General features: G+C 30.9%; 2 protein-coding genes across 3 annotated transcripts; both read right to left on the bottom strand.

The window, feature by feature from the left end:
- Positions 1-2265: 2265 nt before the first annotated feature.
- Positions 2266-5044, bottom strand: LOC100499750 (GLTP domain-containing protein). Of its 2 annotated transcripts, none has more exons than NM_001248579.3 (4): positions 4696-4984; positions 4357-4529; positions 3153-3298; positions 2266-2570 (listed from the first exon to the last, which is right to left on the bottom strand). In NM_001248579.3, the coding sequence occupies exons 1-4, from the start codon at positions 4888-4890 to the stop codon at positions 2464-2466; spliced, it is 621 nt and encodes a 206-aa protein (NP_001235508.2). In that variant the 5' UTR covers positions 4891-4984; the 3' UTR covers positions 2266-2463. The 2 variants fall into 2 exon arrangements, with proteins under 2 accessions (NP_001235508.2, XP_006586625.1); XM_006586562.4 differs by having other exon boundaries at positions 2380-2570; positions 4357-4484; positions 4696-5044.
- Positions 5045-10444: 5400 nt separating this feature from the next.
- Positions 10445-12682, bottom strand: LOC100800037 (patatin-like protein 3). The gene is made up of 2 exons (XM_003535011.5): positions 11558-12682; positions 10445-11208 (listed from the first exon to the last, which is right to left on the bottom strand). Exons 1-2 carry the CDS (start codon positions 12488-12490, stop codon positions 10837-10839), a joined length of 1305 nt encoding a protein of 434 aa, XP_003535059.1. The 5' UTR covers positions 12491-12682; the 3' UTR covers positions 10445-10836.
- Positions 12683-19990: the final 7308 nt, after the last annotated feature.

Below are 19990 nucleotides of genomic sequence, written 5' to 3'. Positions count from 1 at the left end.
AAAAGATTAAAATACATCTTAAAATTTAAACTCTTATACTTTGATTATCTTTCTATTTATCCATCTATCAAATTGCTAATTAGTTTTTTAATTAATCAATATAATTACTTATTTTCCAAAATAAAATAAATTTCTTTAGTTTTATGATAAAAAAATTGAGTTACCATTTAAAAAAATGAAAGCCTTTTATTTCTTGAAATTTTTTATTTCTTCAATTAATTATTAATCTTTATTACGTACTCTTCCATAATATGAATGCAAGGCCGTTGCAGCCCCTAAATCAGCGAGAGATACAACTCTACGTTCCGAACAAAGAATAAACTGTATTTTTTTTTTGAAGTTAACCTCTATATTAGTTTGAACATTATTATATTTTTTATTTAAATTTATTTGGATTGTTTATTTGTTAATAAATGTTTTCATTTCATTTATATTATGTATAATAAATGTTTTTAGAAGCACATAAGATTTATCCAAGCGATTCTTTCATATTCGAGGTATATATATACATTTTATTGATTAAGGAAAAAACTTATAATTCCACTTTAGCTTTGTCTACTTTAAATTTTGTGAGATTTTTTTTCAAAAAAAATTAGTTGATTAAATTCTTTTTTAAAATAAATAAATAAATAAATTTAGTCTCGTGACTGGTTATGTTTTTTCCACTCAAAACTCTCGACATATTATTTTCGATCTAAATATAAGGGTACTTAAGTTGGAATTGAGATATGAAATATTTTTAAAGGTTAAAAGTGAAAAATTTAATAGAAATTTGATAAAATTATAAGATATAAGATAAAGTTTTTTTTTTAACAGCAAATATTAAGGTTTGACAAGGAAATCAAAGTAATAAAAATATATATATTAAAAGGTAAATTTAAAAATATATTACATAAGTACTAAACGAATAGGATCAGTAAATTACAAACACATAATAATAATAATAATAACAACAACAACAACAACAACAACAATAATAATAATAATAATAATAATAATAATAATAATAATAATAATTAGTCACAATCCATTATTAACGTCTGGATATATTTGTTGCACTTTTTATACTTTTGGTGACTAAATTTTGCATTTTCATCTTTCAGGGACGCATTTATCAGCGGAGTGAGAAGATGAAAAGTCAAAAACAATTATGACAAATATGTCCTTATGCTGACAATTAGAGATGATCACGTTGACAATTATTTCAGTGACAAATTTGTTCCTCCGTGTCACATAGACTATTTTATTAATGGTAACAGATGAAAGTTAATGGTCGGATATATTTGTCGCACTTTTTATATTTTCAAGTACTAAAATTTATATTTTCATCTTTCAATGAGGTATTTGTCAACGAATTACACATTAAGAGACAAAAATGATTATTTACCCTATAAGTTTTTATAAGGGGTAACTTTCTAACAAGACACAATTAAAGTGATAGAAGGGGAGCTTGAAACTTTCTAACAAGAAATTATTATCCCATCATCATCCATCATTGCAATTGCAATTAGTACTTTTTTTCTTCTATTGTGCATTGAAGTAGGCTTGTCAAATGGTTTATAGTCATACTATAAGTTGTTGACCTTAATCAAGAATAAACATAATCTTATTATCCTTAGGAATAGATGTCTGAGATGTTGAGTTTCAACCAGCAAAGAGGCCCATTTCGAAACAAATCCATTTTTTTAACACAAACCTGAAGTATTTAACAACTCTATTATATTCTTTTAAAGACACTCGGTAAGATTGATTGAAATTTATTAAAATCACATTTTTGTGATTTCACTTCTCATTTAATGCGTCTTTTGTTAATTTTGTAATTTTTAATAAATTATAACTGATAATGGAGTGTATTAAAAAAGTATGTTGATAGCACTCTTAATATTTTTATTTACTTTAATTAAAGAAAACGTCATATTATCAATTGAACCCGTCAAGGCTTCCCGCATAAAATGCACCAAATTGATATGGACGCCCAAAATTGTATTTTAGGTCTGTTATCTCTTCCGTCGCATGTTTATCACGATGCATTGCTGTTGTTTCATGGACAATATGTATTATATACTATGGTATCAGGTATAATAAAATCACTTGGTATTGAATCTAATATTGGTATTTCTGAAGCCAAGGTTTTTAATCAGTCAAATGACATAATATAATCCATATAACCGGTCTTACCTGGTGGTTAGATAAGACTTTACCGTTGTTTGAAGTAGAAAGATAAAATTGGCAAATATGTAATCCTCCAAAGACTGCAAGAAAATCTTACTCTTAAGTCTTAACTCATCATTACCATTCAGTAACACATTGCACGTAGCATCTCAATAGCCTGTAAATTAGCACTAACATCTATTGCAATATAAACAAATGAATACTTAGTAATCATAAATACATTAATTATGCCATATAATTTAAAAATAGCAAATTATATTGTACAATCTGAAATACTCCACAATCCAAGGTTCACCAATCTATTCCCAAGTCCCTAGAAACAAAGAGTTTGTCAATGTATTGGATTAGAAGCGCGGAAGCAGTGACATAACTTTGCATGTGGCCTTTTGCTGACGCCTCTGAAGCAACGATGCCAACAACAAATAAAAAAGATAAGAAAAATGAACATCATAATCACATGAACTTCAATTTACGATACAAGTCTGAATAAAATAATCTCTTACAATAACTTTCCCTTTTCCTATTCTTCTACACTGTCTTGGTTTACCTTTGAGAAAAATGGTAAAAAGAATAATAGCAAGAAACAATATGATTAAACATAATAGATTTGATTTTCTCTCTCTATTTGAACAGTGTGCAAAGGACACACAGACAAGGAATTTCATATCATGTGGGTTTTAGTGTTTTATGCTTCTACGAGCTGTTAAGGACATAGATTCAAATATGGGTAGCAGATTAAGATTACTATGCCCCAAACTTCAAGGTTAAACCAGAGATGCAACTGCTAACTTAGAAAAGTAAGGAAAAAATGATAAAGTATTAACCATTCCACATTCATCATAAATAGGTTTCACATATATCATCTCTCTCCCTGTCTGCCACCCCTGCTCAAGCTCTAGAACCAACTAGACTTTCAAGTAATCTTTTTTCAGGACTTAAAGTTCAATAAAAAGTTCAAGCAAACTTAATCCTACACTTACCATCCTCATTAAGTTTCTTCAGAAGCTGTTCCTTTGTAGGAAGGACATACATTCCCACGGAAACAGCCTTCCTGATTGCCCAACCATGGTGAGGTGCAAACACCTGTTCGTAAGCTTTGGAAGCTGGATTCCTAAGGGAATTGCCCCTGCCAAAAAGACGTACGGTAACTCAGCTTATTTACTATCAGATCTAACACCATGTGTTTCTTACACAGATGTATTTGCTGTGATGATCACTTAATATAACAAACAAACCATTGTTGATTTAAATATTTATCAATAATGCAACCCACCTCAGCACAATAAGGCTGTGGACATAAACAAAAATTAAAGGGGGAATATTCTCCAATTATCAATTCCAACTATTTTTTCTGTTTCATGAAACTGATCAGAAGATTGAACCTGAACCAATTGGTTGATGAGAGTACTGGAGTATGCTACTATGCTTACAGTTACTGGTCACTAGTTGCTAGTTATAAAGGTAACAAAGAAGGAAAGATAATTGGAGCAGTTACCAACCATAACAGATTGTTGATTGTTCATATTTTTTATGGAATGAACATCAACAATGACACGGTATGAAGAACAACCACAAATGAACATATTGTTAAACTATATTATTTTTAAAGCGAAAAACACATTCTACAATAACAATAAAGCAGTATGCCAACAAGCTTGTAGCTCAATTGGCACCAACACCAGCCTTTAAGATTGTGACAAAGTTGAAGGTTTGGCTCACCACTAGGCATACACCCTACTTTCCTCCCTTATCCCATTGTTCGTGAACACAAACTAAATAAACAAAAATAAGTAGTAAAGGTGGAATTCTTATTCCCTATGGCTTCATTCATATAAATCAAACGGGGAAGACCTCAATTGTCACTCTTCGTTTTTCCCATGGACAAAAGGCAGAAGCTCTCCCATCGGTTTCACGCTGTCATTGCACTTTATTTCCATTTTCCACTCTTTGGCAGGGTTTCAAAAAATGGTCCACGACTGCAATTGTGAGGGTAACACCAAGGTTTTAGAGGTCTGAGCAACCGCATAACAACTGCAATTGCAGCCACAATTTTCGATAATATCGGCAACCTAGCTCTTTGGTATCTTAGTTAAATTGCTCAAATCATAAAGTAGCAACATTTGGATAAAAAGAACTTACTTAGCACAAAAAAGCAAAACATAAATCAGTGAGTGATACACATACTCTGTAACAAGAATCTGCTCAAAGAGCACTCTGACCATGTCAAGTCCGCGCTTCACTCTGAGCAGATTCCGCGTATGGCTACCTCCCTTCCTAACAGTGTTAGCTTGCACATCCAGTTCAATCAGAGACTGCAAATTCTGAACACACTTAGACGCCTCTACCAGATCATTAACCTAGAATTTTCCAAATCATCAAAACAAGTTTAAAACAAGGAAGGATTCTCACTTTCTCAGTTTTCTATCACTGAATTATAACGGAATAAATAAAAGCTCCAAAGATTAGAGTTTTTTGTTTTTATTTGATCGGCAAATGTAAAATGTTAGTTTGTCAGTAGAATACCTTTGCGACGTAATCCATTTCGGCGAACTTGAAGGCAACGCCCAAGCAACCAAAGAGAGGGGAAACGAGAGAGCAGGCATGTGAGAAGGGGGAAACCTTAACCTCTGCGCTCTGAGAATCGGTGACAACGTTTGCAAGGTCCTTGAATGCTTCTGCGATCTTTCGCAGAGTTTTGTCACCGTTCCCTTCTGCCATCGAGAACGAGCTTTCTTGAGCACTCTTCCTCTACGCTGCGGCTGCGTTTGCTTCTTCGGGTTGTCTTATTAAGTCTTAACGACAACCTTGAAGCATCTTTGCTTGCGCTTCCAAGGGAATAATAATAACAAGGGGTCGGTGAAAATTGATTTTAGTTCCAAGTGAGGGGATGTATTTTATTAGAATTTCAAAGAAATGACTTTTTTATATAAAAAAAAAAGTGTTAGTGATATTTCATCTTAAATCTTTTAATAGAATAAGTAGTGTGATATTTAATTAAGATTCTTTAAGAAATATAACAAAATTTATTATTTTAATTAAGATTTTCTATAATTTAAAACAAATCTTTAAATATATAAAAATATATAAATTTTGATGGATTATTTTTTAATATGAATTTCATTTGATTTTAGAATATGAGTTAAGCCCAAATTCACATTTTAAGATGATAGCATATCCAAGATCAATCCAAAGGATTACCCACTATTGTTATCTACATATAAGGTCCAAGAAATGCGGGGTATGGGGAGGTATATTGGGAAAAATCTAAATCTCACATATCAGCTAAAAATAAAGTTAAGTTAAAGTATATAACTATTTTTTGAAGTTGAGTTAGGTCTAAACTCACTTTCTAATAATTAACTTCTTAGCATAAAATATTTATCAAACAATTTAACCCAAACTCTTGAGATTTTGCTAAACTATTTTCTTTATTTTTCTATTAGTTATCATATTTTCTTTTATTTCATCACACATACTCTCTTCTCTCTCTAATATTCAACACAAACATAAGATTACTCAATAAAAAAGAGGTATCGAACAACTGCCAAAAAATAATATTATTCAAGATGTGTCATATATGTTTCTCCTATTCTTTTGAAAAAAAATGTCAAATATATTCTTTCCATTTGTACTTTTTTATTTATTTTCTAAATTAAATTAATATTTGTCTTATGTGTCAAGACTAACCATGTTTTCATTATATTTACTATATTCATCACTTGCCCAATGAAATGTTTCATGACTGTCCTCTTTAAGTTTGTTCATAACTCAATAACTCTCTTACAATTTTTTTACCATCATCACTCTCTTCTAGTATATGTTTATTATTGCACATTATTTAACACATGTCATTCAATTTATCATTAAATAATTGTAGTAATTGAAAAAAAAATGTATGATTTTAAATCTATTGTTCAAATCTAAAAAACAAGAATGAGAAGATGTTATTGCAAGACAGGTTAGTATAAGAGGATCTAAAACTATAATCAATTTAACTATTAAAAGATTAAAAAAAATTATATTGGTTGTACTTTTTTTATCCAAGCCACAACATTTCTTATCACTTTTTTCACCAACTCTTGTAATTTTGAATGTATTTTTAAAAATTCACATAATTCTTTTAAATCTTAAAAATTTATAAAGTCATTTGAAATCCTTTAAAATTTTATGATATAAATTCATTAAAATCCAAATAATCATAAAAGTCTTGTAAAGAAATTTCTTAAATCATAACATTCGTAAGTAATCTTTAAAAATTACATGACTTTTTATGTTAAAATAATATTTTAAAATCATACTTCAATACATCCCTCCTTAGTTTTGGGTTCTTGATTACTTTTTGTGGGTTTCATGATACCACATAAGATGCAATAACTTATTTTTTTGTTCTATTGGTAGAATCCAATTTAGGTTGTTGAATTTTACTTGCAGAAAAAAGCTTTTCTTTTTTTCTCAAATCACATTAAAAATTAATATTTCTTTTGAAAAAATGGAATTTTAAGGGTTCTTCACTTGGAACCCAACTTCTAACATGGAAAACTCTTGAACAATAATAGTAATAGATTAGGTGAATATGAGTTTTTGAGATCAATAACTCCTATTAAAGATGCTCTTATATATTACTCCATGCCTCTCAAAATAATAGCAGTTTTATGTTGTTTTACACAAATAAAAAAACAATGAATAGATTAAAAAGAATAATAATTTTACAAAATTAACCTTATATTATTATTAATTAATTTATAAATTTTGTTGTCCATCATTAATATTATAAGAGATATAAGTAAAAAAAATAAATAAATGTCACATTAAAAAACTTAATAACAATTTGAGATAATTTTTCTTCTCTTACACGATAATTATAATAGAACAGAATGAATAATATAAAAAATAAAAATAAAATTTTAGTTTTTGTATTTTTAAGGCTAAAATATCATTTTAACTCATTATGTTTTAGTAATTTTTATTTTTATATTTAGTGTTTTTAAGTTTAAAAAATGAGTCAAATTTATCCTTCCTAGTTAGTTTCACACTAAAATCATTAATATCTTACATTTCCAACAATTCATTTCAACAATGATAGTTAAACATCGTCACAATGTGATCTAGAACAAATGATATATTGGAAACATTTCAATAAACATAAATGTAGGTATTCATGTTTTGACGAATATTTCGCATCAGTGAAAAAAAAAACACAAACATAAGAATTTGTATTTGGTAATGATATTTTAAATATGTTATGAAAGTGGTATTATAGACACCAAACACCTATTTCGTAAACAAGATATAAAAAATAGTTACATAATTGATATTCTAGCACACCTTACATATACCTGTCTTTTTGAATACCTATTGAGTAACCAAAATATGATACTTTCATAATGCTTAACCTGTCATACATTAAAAAAATAATTACACAAGATATATTCTGCACACCTTGTGACATATGTTTTCTGTTTTCATAACACCTATCTTGTAAGCAAGATATCATACTTCTGAAATACTCATTCTATAATATATTCAAAAGTAATTATGGAACATATAATCCAGAACAAACTATGAGAGAGGTATCTTGGGAGTCGCACATAAATATTAAGTAGAAGAGGATATAGGTTAATTGCTACAAGGGTGTAAGAAGAAAAGGCCTATTTGTATTCATTGGCCCAAAGGGTGATTCCCACGTTGGGCTAACATCCACACCATTTGCAGATCCAACTCCCTGCCTTAGTATACTATGTCACGTTCATGAGGAAAGTAAAATATGGATTGAATACGTGACTTGGGCCATGGAATGGAAAAACAACTCCAATTCAATCTTGGGAGATATTTTTTTATTAGGAATCTAGGAGATTGAGAATAAGTCAATTTATCATGCACAATAACATCTAAAGAATAAATAGCAAGTTTAAAAAAAGGCTTTTGTTCCTTATAATTTTAACATTTTTTTTATTTTTGTCCTTGTAAAAAATAATTTTATTCTTTATAATGTTTATTTTATTTTTCGTCCTTAAAGTATTTTAGATAACTTTAAATATTAAAAAAATGATTTGAACAAAAAAAAATATCATCTAAAATACTTTAAAGACAACAATAAAACAAACACATTTGGTAAGGATTAAGCTGAAAAAAATATAAGAATAAAAATTAAAAAAATATTAAATTACAAAGGACAAAAAATATATTTAAGTCTGAAAAAAAAAACTCAATAACATAACAACATTTAAGATAGAGATGTAATTAAGATTACAATTACTTTAAAAAATAAATGGGCTTACAATTTCAATATAAAATCAAATTGGATTATTTTTTATACATGATATTAGTATGAATTATCTTTTTCACTGGTTAATCTCCTCAACATAATTTGGATGACCATCTCACCCATTTTTTTTCATTAACTATTCATTAAACATATCTTATAATGGAAAATTTAAATTCCTAGAATTAAAGTTTCAAAATGGATTAAATTAACACTAACTTAATTTTAAATGATTAAATTTAAAATTTTTCACTCTCTAAACATAACTTTATTCATTTATTTATCTTTCTTCCACACTAAAGTTGTTACTAAAGAAAATTTATAATATTTAGAGAATATAATTTTGGTTTCTTGCTGGAAATAAAAATATATTAATAATTATGAGAGAAAACAATTATAATCAGTGCCGTGACAATGGTAAGGCCAATTAGGCCATTGCCTTAGGCCTCCCACCAAGACCTTAATTTTATATGTATTTATAAAAAATTAATTTAAATTTAAATTATTAGGTAATATATTTTATTTTATTATTTATTATTATTCTGTTAATAAAATTATAAAATTTTAATATATGTACATAGATAGATATATTATAAATCACTTGAGAAGTTTATAATTCATTTGAAAATTATAGAAAAATTAGTTTCCATTTACTTTAAATTAAAAAAAATCATATTAAAATTAATATAGTGATTAAATTTTATGAAAAGAATATGATGTATATTTTGATGGAAATGAGAGTGATGAGAATACACATTTTTCTTATTGTAAAATATAAAATTACTTTGTACTTTTTATTTGAATCATAATAATTGAGAATTGTAAAAGAAAATAAATTGAAAAAAAAATATTTATCTTCAACTAAATTTAAGTTTTAATGAGATATTATTAATCTTAACTTTTCTCCCTAATTTGATGATATTAAAAGAAATACTAACACAAAATTAATGTCTTATTAAAGTATATTAAAAAAATAATCCTTTTTATATGCATCTAATGTTTATAAAATATAATTAATAATAGTTGTAATTGTTGTCATTGTCAAAAAAATATTCAAAATTAATTAGTTTGACCACCTTATTTGATCACATAGCATTTAATTTCTGAAATCACATGACCTACATTAACACAAACATGCATTATGTACACTTAATGTAATTCATAATTGATCTCCTCACTAGACATGAGAAGAGGATGATGTTAAACCACCAAACACCTATCCCATTCCTATAAATATCTCCATCGTTACCTTTACTAGGCATGCTTGATTATACTCATAATATCGTTATTATGCCAAACTAACTTGAGCGACAAAACTTGTGCAAATGCATCCCCACAACACCCACAATGAATCAATGACTCTTTCAACATTGATAGACTCCACCGACCAAAAGAGTTCTAGTGGCACTTGCAAACCCACCATGTACTATAATGCATTCAAATTGTGCAAAGAAGGGTTGATTTATTTAATTAGTTAAGTTAAATGTAAATAATTTTAATAAAATTATTTTTGAATTATTGAATATAATTAGATGTATGTTGAAATTAATTTCAGTCGTAATTTTACATTAAAACGCATATTTTTTTATTAAAAAGATATGAATATTGGTTTTTGTCCCGTACCAATGGTGGTCCTGTACGAAAAATCTAGGGAAAAATCTTTTCGTAAATTTCAAGCATTCATTTTTTTTCTTTGTATAACAGCATACTCAACTTTGGTGCTTAGTGACCACTTGTTTTCAAAATACTAGAGCCTTCTTTGGAATACATTCCCTACACAAAACGTCAATACATTGCCATGCGCACTTATTAATCGTGCTATGATATTCATGCCTGCAAGTCTGCAACTAAAATAGTTTCGAATGAGTTAATAATTTATATCTTTAAATTGGTATAATAAACAGCTTCGTTTCATTTCAACTCTGATTTCAATTCTACTTCTAATTCTTTGTTCCCATTGCAAAGAATTTAAACGTGCAAACGATCCAAAACAGCTATGAAGTGTATCAATTTCCAGAATTAGTGTTCTGCATTCAGTCACAACACTATTTAACTATGATGTTCTTACCGAACAGTACAATTCTCTCTCACAAATCAAGCACAGCTCTAACCTTAATAAAAAATCATGCCGTGACAATAACCTTATACACAAATCACTATCATTACATACATGTAATATATACCAAAAAAAACTAAAGAAAAATAAAAAAATAAAAAAATATAATGTAAGTAGTAATAGTAGTAGTAGTACTTAAGGATTCGGCTCTGCACAGCTCAGTCTCAATTTGGTCCCAAGCGGCAGCTACCCCAACACCACAAACTTAAAAAAAAAAAACTCGCATAAAAATTCAAACCCCACAATGAAAAATCTAACTTTGGATCTCCCTTGTTTGCTTCTTGTTTTAACTAGTCGAAGACAAAGTGGACAAGGTAGTGGCAGAGGAAGTTCTGCTGGGGGAAGGTGAGGCATTGTTGTTCTTCAACACCACCGTTGGTAAAATGCTGGTTTTTCTTCTCTCTTGTTCCTTAATTAACTCTCCCCCAAACAACTCCAACTTGTCCATGTTGGTGTTCTCCGCCACCTTCTTCCCCTTGAACAAAAGGGACTCAACGTTCTTCTGTGCCAACATCTCCTCCGAAATAGATAACAAATCCGACGCCGTTTTGCAGGACTTGGCTTGTGTGCCCTTGTTTGCCATGATTCCGTTTGACTGAATTCTCACATAATTGCTCATCCGACACTCACCAAATGCCATCGATACGGCTTGATCAACCTGCATTATTTTATTTTCATTCCCATTAGAATCAATATCTAAACCAATAATTAAAGTAAACCAACTCATACAATTTCTTTTTTATTGTGAAACATGTCGCATGTGTTTGTTAGGTAGTTAACACATTTATTACTCTCACCCTACCTACCATTGTAGCATATAATGTTATCTTTAATCATAAATAAAAACATTGAAATTTAACTTAAAAACAAATTATAAATTGTAATGTGTCATGTATAATATAATTAAAAATGCACAAACCTCAAATTATGCATTTTAATTTATAAAATAAGAATGCACATAAAAAGAGGAGAATAACTGAATTTGGTAATTCTTTTTGGTTTCTTACCATATCGGAAGCTCCTTCGCCAGCGATCCTTACGAAGCCAGAGGGTGACTTAACGGCGTTAAAGTCTGACTCTCCGTTACCGAGGGAGAGTACGAGGAGGTCGGAAACGCCGTTACAGAACGGGAACTCGTGTTTGTTATTGAGCACGTGCGTGATGGCGGCAGCCGTTGGATTGTTCATGGCGACGCCTCCATCGACGGCGACGATCCTGGTCCTGCCGTCGACGGACAGCATCTCGGTGGGGCCCGCAGAGGAGGGGTCCGCTGACGTGGCGGCGCACACGTCGCGCATCTTGAAATCGAAGCCGTCCACTTCCAGCGCGTCGGCGCGCGAGAAAACGAACGGTGCGCGCGTGACGAGGTCGTAGCACGGGATCAGCACGGGCTTCACCGTGTCCTTCAGCGTGCACTCTCCAAACGTCTTGCGGAAGAGCTTCTCCGCCGGCCGGAGAACACGACGGAGAATCCCCGACCGCCGCGAGATCCTGCGGCGGTTGTCGGTGAGGAACCGCAGCGCCTCCTCGGCGGTGCACAGCGGCCGGCCGTCCTTGCCGCGCGTGAAGAGCAGTGCGGCGAGGACGCCGCCAATGCCGGAGCCAGCAGCGGCGTCGAAGAAGTCGGCGACACGAGCGTTCGCTTCGCCGGACTTGCGGCGGAGGCAAGCCTCGAGGTGCGCGAGGGACTTCGCGGCGAGGATGCCGTCGGTGGCGCCGGCGCCGTCAATGCAGAGGATGCGGACCTTGCCGGCGGCGTGTTTCACCGGTTTCGCGTCTTTCAGCGGAAAATTAACCAAATTGGTGCGATTTTCGGTGTGGCCGTAGCCGAAAAGGAAATTGTTCTCCAAAATGGAAAAGATTTCGTAGGTGAGCTTGTCGACTTCGAAGTTAGAGTCAATCATGTTAAGGTTCATTGAAGATGCGGACATTGTTGCCATTTCCTGCAATTCGAGTGAAGAAGCTTTTTGTTTTTGCTTTTGAAGGGGATTTTGTGTTTGTGTTTGTGTTGTTGACGAAGAAAGGAGTGGAAGGGTGGGTTTATATAGTGAGGAAAGAGAGTGAGTGAATGAAGAACATTCCTATGGTGGGCGATTAATTGCCACGCGATTTGTTTTTTTTTTTTTTTGAGTTTAATATTGGGAAGGAGTGAGGGAGGGAATTGTTTTTGAGATGGATGAAACTGATGGTACTTTAATAAGAGATTAAAAAAGTAAACTAACAATTTCATGTTTGTTTTAAAGATTTTAATAATTAAATTTGTGGTTGAATGACATTTACTCATTGTTCAGTTACTTGTGATATTACTTTCAAATAAGAATCAAAGTATTACTTCCATAGTATAGGATTTTTTGCACAGTTCATTTTTGAAGTGGATGAATCTACATCATTAAGAATAGATTTTATACATTAAACTATAAAATAAAATGTAAGTTGAAAAAAATTAAACCGTTTGACTTAAAACTGCATGACTGTACAGCTTTCTTTTTAATTTGTAGGTGATCTTCATCCGACTTGGGTAAGTTATATTAATTGTTAATACAAATTTGCATTACCCAAATTACCAACACTCTAATTCTAGTTAAAGAGGACAAAAAAAATTACAAGAATTCCCAATATTGAGAGTTTTAAAAGATGGAAGGAGTGTTCCATAAAAAAAGAGATTGAAGGAGTGATGGAGGGAATTGTATTTGAGATGGGTGAAACTAATCGATGGTGAAGATCCGTTGAAAGGAAAGTAAAATTACGAGACCACAAACAAAGTTGCAATTCAACGACTTTATAGTATGAATGAATTTAAAATTTTGCTGGTGGGCACAGTCTTTCTCTTTCGTTAGTCTCTCCTTCTTTTTGTGTTGCACCCTTTTCTTCCGTGCTGTTGTTTTCAATTCAGATTATAAATTTTAAAACTTAGTGGGGGGAATGTCATGGTGTTACGGAACTCTGTTCTTCTTATTCTAATGTTTGATAACTATCATATTGTGATTACCGTTATTTAAATAAAAGTGTTTTTTTCGGGTGAGGGGGATCAGAGGGATAAGAAGATGTTGAAGTTAAAACTATTAGCTTTTAAACATCACATTTGAAACATGAAAAATCACATTCAAAATGTAAAACCAAACACACTATAAATTGTGTTTGTGGGTTTAATGTTGTAAATCTTCTACTCTAATCAAACATTCATCACCTACTAACAATCCCGTTCCTAAAAGAAGTCCTTTTAAGATTCCAAAATCTTATTTAGTGTCAAGTAAACATGAATTTGAGTAAATATTCATGAATCTAACCAATTTACACATATTTTATTCTAATGAGTTGCTTTTGCATTAAAAATGTGTATATATCAATAATTTTATGACAAAACGTCAATCATTTTTATGAAAAATAGATTAAAATGACCCATAAGCTATTTCTTTAATGACATTATTAGATTTATTAATTTAGACATATGTAGGATGGTTTATATAATTTTTCGGCGAGTACTTATAATTAAAAAAAATAATAAGAAGAAAAAATATATTGAGTTTCTTCATCGATTAAAATCAACTTGAACACTTCATTTCTTTTTAGAAGCTCTTTTCATTTAACTTTTTTAGAAGTTAAGGTGTATAAGTTGTTTTAGTTCATTACAATTATATATATTTCTCTCTTATAAGTACCTATAATAAAAGGTTATCCAAATTGACCATAAACATTACACAAAATCTCTTATGTTGTGTTTGGTGGTAAAGAGATGACAAAAAATAGAAGGAAGGGGGCACATAGATAGAATGGAGGAAAAAAACTGAGTTTGTTTAATATATACGTATTAAGGTAGAAATTAAAAAAAACAGTAATGGTTCCACTCGAATTATTATCATGCAAAATGGCAAAAAATTGCAGAATGACTCTACTTAATCAGTTTTTACAACTTGTAATAGATTTTGCATGAATTTCCAATTCTTGAATACGCAACCAGTCCTGCTCACACGTGTGTATGTAAACATATTATGGACACTCTAGCCACCAGGTCCCTTGCGCCTACTAGCCCGAGGTCTCATAGTTTCCACGTTTTCCTTTCTTGGACTGTTTCAGGTCTCTGGCTAGTGGCTACTGCTATCATTGTCATTCACATTAAGTTTCACTTTTTTTTTATTAATTAAAAATTTTATTTAACTTGTTTAAATAATTTTTTAAAAATTCATAAAATCTCATGTAAATTAGTCAATTTTTTTCACAATTAGAAAAACTCTAGTGGGTTATTAGTTATTTCTTTTAATCAATAGTATAACACTAACATAAATATTTGTAAAGATTTAATTAGATCAATGTACTGATAATGTGCAAAACTTTTACATGTCAATTGTGAATAAGATGGTTGATTTTTGTAAAATTATTTTAAAATTCCATATATAAGATTATTTTTAATTGAACGATAGTGTTTAAAAAAATTATATTTATAATAGGAGTAAATAAAATTAAACTATATTTGTAAATGTTAAACCTGAGATAATCCTTTCATACATTTTTGGAGAAAAAAAACTTTAGGCATATGAAAGGAAAAAAAAAAATAGAAGACAAGCATTAATGAGAGAACGTGCACTTACAAGTTGCAAGACAAAGAATTATGATCGTGCGCCATATATACTAGTACTAGAAATAAATTAATGGAGTGAATCTTGTAACATTAAAATCTCTTATCCACTCTACGAAATTTGTACTTTCAATTTTCAATGAATGGATACTAGGAAAGCTGTCAAGATACACATATATCTAGCTAGTGATGGCTAATAGTATTAATTTTTATTCCCGAGAGTAAGAATCCCAACATTTGATGCAAAATCCGGAGTAGTGTTACCTTACATTCCTCAATCTCTCACTCTTCGTTTGTTATCCTTGTTTTCCTACGTACGAAACTAATAATTTGGTTCGTGGCATTAAAATCCAGCTCTCAGCTAACACCAAGCAAACAGAAAGAAAAGGCGTTAACGTTAGCAGTCCTTAACCATTCAACGCTTCAATCAATTACGTGAAGTTATTTTAGATTAATGAGTGATTTTGACTTTGAATTTTAGATTTATAATTTCATTAAATACTTAGGGAAAAAAAAGTTTCAATGCTGATAATGTTGGTCCTATCCAAGGTTTTAATTATCCATGATCCCAATTTGATGTTTACTATATCGATCCTATCCAAGATTTAATACCATAATTTGGATTGCAATATCAAAAATTTTAAATCATCTACAATCACAATTAGAATCACATCGATTATATTGATATGTAATTCATGATGATGATATCAATAAATACGACAAAATTATAACACGAGATGGTAACAAATATTTAAAACATTAATCTTATTGAATTGAAACAAGATTCTCTTGTCTATTTGATCTTTTTGGTTGATATTTAATTTGGACATTAATGTTGAGGATGAGATTCGCTATGACACGTCTTGCTCAACGCCATTGCCCTTGGTTGCATACACTACTGTGAGGGTCAGAGGGAAAATCTGAGTAGGGCCTCTCAGAAAGATGTGGTCTGAGCCTGAGATCTTACCAATAACTACGTAGGCTTCTCTCTCTGCCTTTCCCTATACAGCCTGTTGCTTCTCTCTCTACCAAAAAGTGCTCTTGCATGCATTGTACGGTCGTACCGACATTCAGCTGCGGCCAAATATTTTCTTTTCTTTTCTTTTATCTTCACTTTTTTCCATACTACTCCTTGTTGTCTGCTTTTCTGCAATCCCTACTTTGGTTTAATCGTTTAATCAGTTATAGACCTATGATCTAGAAAGATTCTTATACCAATTAGGTTCCTATAATGTAGATTGTGTCAGGAAATTAAATTAGTTATGCTTTTATGTGTCTGCATGTTCATTTTAGAATATTTTGTCATTTTCAAAGATAAGTCTTATTTCATTTCATCTTTCGCAAAACTAAAAAAGAATAATAATCTTTATTTTTTTTTCAAAATTATTCTCATATGCTCATAGGTCTACTTTTTTATTAAATTAAATATAAAACATTAATAGAATAACAAAAATTTAAGTATTTTAATTAGCAAGTGACAATTTAGTCAAATTTCTCATTTCTTTATAATATATTGTGTTTTTTTCTATATCTCTTCCTTACATCAAATATCATATCACAACTTTTTTCTATTTTTCTTTTTATTGTACAAGAACTTGTACATATATATGGCATAAATTCAATTACTCATTTTTTTATATCAATTACTGATTTCTTTTGTTTAAATCGGCTCGAATTTATCATATTCATGCTGAGACCTATATGATCACACCTAGATGTGGGACTATTAATTGAAGACTTCTAAACTTTTTGATGTTCTTGTCTTTATGGCAAAAAAAGAAAACAAACAATATACCAAGATTACCCTAATACAAATTAAGCCATGCCTATAAGTCCCACTGTTCATGAACCGTATATTTCCATTTGGATCTATTGGCATTGCCGTACAAACAATTGAAAGTTCATACAGCTAAATCATAAAGACGTGATTCTAACCCTCTCTTCCTCTTTCTTCCATTCATTCTCTCGATTTTTCTGTTGATATTTTCAGAAAACGATATATCTATTTCTAGTTTTAATAGTTGACCCAGGCCCCCCCTCTCTCTAAAATACAGTTTCAATGCTCAATGACAGTACTCCTCACAAACCGTACCACATGAGTCCATGAACGTGTACCAGTGTACCAACTGCCAAGTGCTTAGCTGTGGTGAACAGACTCTTGCTAGCCCTTCTATGACCCCAAAATCATAGAAAAATCACATATATCATATTCATTTTTTTTTCTCTTTTGCAGAGAATTTCTTCAAGTGATAATTAAAGATTAATCCCTTAAAGTTTAAAAATTTATTTTAAAAAAATGATCTCTCTTAACATATTTTTTTATACATAATACTAGAGATTGTATTTCTGATCAAATATTTATTAGATATAGTTCTTTGTTACTCGTATCATATTATATTGGTTATATCGTCTCAAATTACTAATACATAAGATGAGGAATGGAAAAAAAATCTGGGAAAATAAAAGAGAAAGAGGCCAAAAGAGATTGAAATTACACGGTTTTGTTGGTACATTAGCATTTACGATTTGGTTGGTGATGGAATTGATATTTGATGGGCTTCGATACTTTTGAGATGGAAATTATAGATGTGTACTTGTTAGGGAGAATGACAAGTAGTCAAATACTTACACATGGGGTCAATTGAAGGACGAAGGTCACAATTTAAGAGCTGTATGAGCCAGCCATGGTGATAAATTACCAAGAGCTATCAAAGGAATGAAAGGTGAACTGTTTTCACTCTGTCGGCGGCACATGAATTATATTGTGCATTAATTACTTTTTGGTTGCTAGTATATTTGTATGATCTGACGAATTAGACCAAATGGGACTTTCAAGCATGTTGAAAATATTTGAATGTTATGGGAAAAAAATATAGTTCATTTTATTCTATACTTGTTCATTAATCCTAAGTCACTAGAGAGGGTTGCTACTTGCTTGTTCATTTTATTCTGGATCCCTTTCCTAATGCTCTGGAGCTACGTGGGCGTGTTGAAATTATTATTGGATATTTCAAAATATGTATAATGGGGGAACTAATGGCAAAAATAATTTTTATGGTTGACTTTTAAATGTCAAAGAGCCAAAAAGTAAGAGTTGAACTCATGCTCTGTCTTCGAAAAGTCATACCTTCCATCATTTTCCCCTTAATTTGGTAGAGATATTATATAACCATGCTAGCTGCACATGTTTGAAGTGTGAACCAATATATCAATAGACCTTTCTATTTCCAACAAATTAACTGAATACTTTTCTTCAAGTTTTAACCATAATTTAAAATTCATCGAACGATCTAATAAAAACGAGTCACTATCTCTGGGCATGTAAGTTTTGCCCTGGTTGGAGCCCAATTCTTGCTTCAGGTCAAACATTGATCTATTGCACTTAAACGTGTTAAATCATTGTGATCACAAAATTAAGTTGAATAACTTGCAATCACATTTCGCCATCCATCGTTTTCAAGTTGTCGTCACACAATTACTGCCGGAATTAACAAGGATTCCCGGGAGTGATTGAACGAACTCAATGGGTCCTCCAATGTGACAGCAAAATCATAATCCAAAATCTCACCAATAACTTAAAAGAGAAACATGAAACCACTCGAGGGTGAAATGTTTCGCTTTTCATCGTTCCTTAGATAGCGGGGTCAAAAAAATCATAACAACATATATTGTTACGCACAGTATCGTACATACCTTGCCTTGCTTTTCACATAATTATATATATATGTTTAATACTTTAATTATACTCCCAATAATGGGTCCATATATGATATTACTTTCGTTCTAAAATAATCATCATATTTAAAAATAAGTATTATATTAACTTTTTAATGTAATATTAATTGTTTTTGTATGAATAACCCTGATAATTTTCACACTAATTTTTTAATGTAATACTAATATTATTCTTTTTCATTTATTTAATGAATTTAGTTTTTTTTTAAAATTATACATGTATTAATTTTTTTATTATCTGTAAGACACTTGTTTTAGGACGACTAAAGTATACGTCACGTTTAATTGATAAAATAAAAATGGGTTACTTTCCTGACGATTTCCTCGTAGAGTCACCGACGGCCAAGTGCAATGGTATTGGAAAAAAGAAAAGAAAAAAAAAGTTGAAAACGTTGCTAAGGACATTGGCATGAACCAACAAGAAGGGATATGTAACAATCTTGGGCATGTATGTGGGTAGGGACACCGCCAAAGCAAGCAAAAGCGTTAGGTGAGAAATGAAATGAAAATAGAATTTTAATTTATGCATTTGCATGTCAAACTTAATTAGAAGCTAACATTGTCGCCACCAAGTGTTGTCGGGGGCCACAATCATCCATAATCTAATTAATTAAGATCAGGCTTCTTTCTCACCAGACAAAATGGGTTTGTTTAAGGGTCGCTGATTATGGGCTTAGACCTTTAATCATTCAGGTTTGTTAGACTTAAAATATGTGAGCCTGAATAAAGTGTGTTAATAGTGGGAAAAATTGGCCTTGCCCACTCGCTTGTATGTGTACACATTCCATGGGGACCTTGCTTTTTTCTTGTCTCTTGAAATATCCAAATCTTTGACTCGGGGGAACATGCACAATTCTATTAGTCATGTCTTTCTTAATTGGCTGTACTGTTTGCTTGCTGTAAGAAACCAAGGATTGAATTGGGTATATATGGGTAATAACTTATAAAATTGAACTTAATTTTTACTAAAATTTTACACTACCATTTCATATCATTAACATTTTATTCTCTCGTGTAATTTTTCTTACACTCAATTTTTTTAATAATTTGATTACATATGATGATGATGATAATATTCGGAAAAGCATTGAGTAGTCTGAAATATGTACTGAAAAAAATATTAGTAGATAAA

This window comes from Glycine max, chromosome 9, assembly GCF_000004515.6.
Source record: "Glycine max cultivar Williams 82 chromosome 9, Glycine_max_v4.0, whole genome shotgun sequence".
Lineage (NCBI taxonomy): Eukaryota > Viridiplantae > Streptophyta > Magnoliopsida > Fabales > Fabaceae > Glycine > Glycine max.
This window is presented reverse-complemented; position numbering and strand designations above follow the sequence as displayed.

What these genes read in the sequence shown, in the direction of transcription:
- LOC100499750 (NM_001248579.3), bottom strand. Translation starts at nt 4,890, where the DNA reads ATGGCAGAAGGGAACGGTGACAAAACTCTGCGAAAGATCGCAGAAGCA. An exon ending in AAATGGATTACGTCGCAAAG is followed by an intron (nt 4,530 to 4,695) that starts GTATTCTACTGA and finishes GGAAAATTCTAG; the next exon opens with GTTAATGATCTGGTAGAGGC. An exon ending in GAAGAAACTTAATGAGGATG is followed by an intron (nt 2,571 to 3,152) that starts GTAAGTGTAGGA and finishes TCGTTGCTTCAG; the next exon opens with AGGCGTCAGCAAAAGGCCAC.
- LOC100800037 (XM_003535011.5), bottom strand. Translation starts at nt 12,490, where the DNA reads ATGGCAACAATGTCCGCATCTTCAATGAACCTTAACATGATTGACTCT. An exon ending in GCGAAGGAGCTTCCGATATG is followed by an intron (nt 11,209 to 11,557) that starts GTAAGAAACCAA and finishes AAAATAATGCAG; the next exon opens with GTTGATCAAGCCGTATCGAT.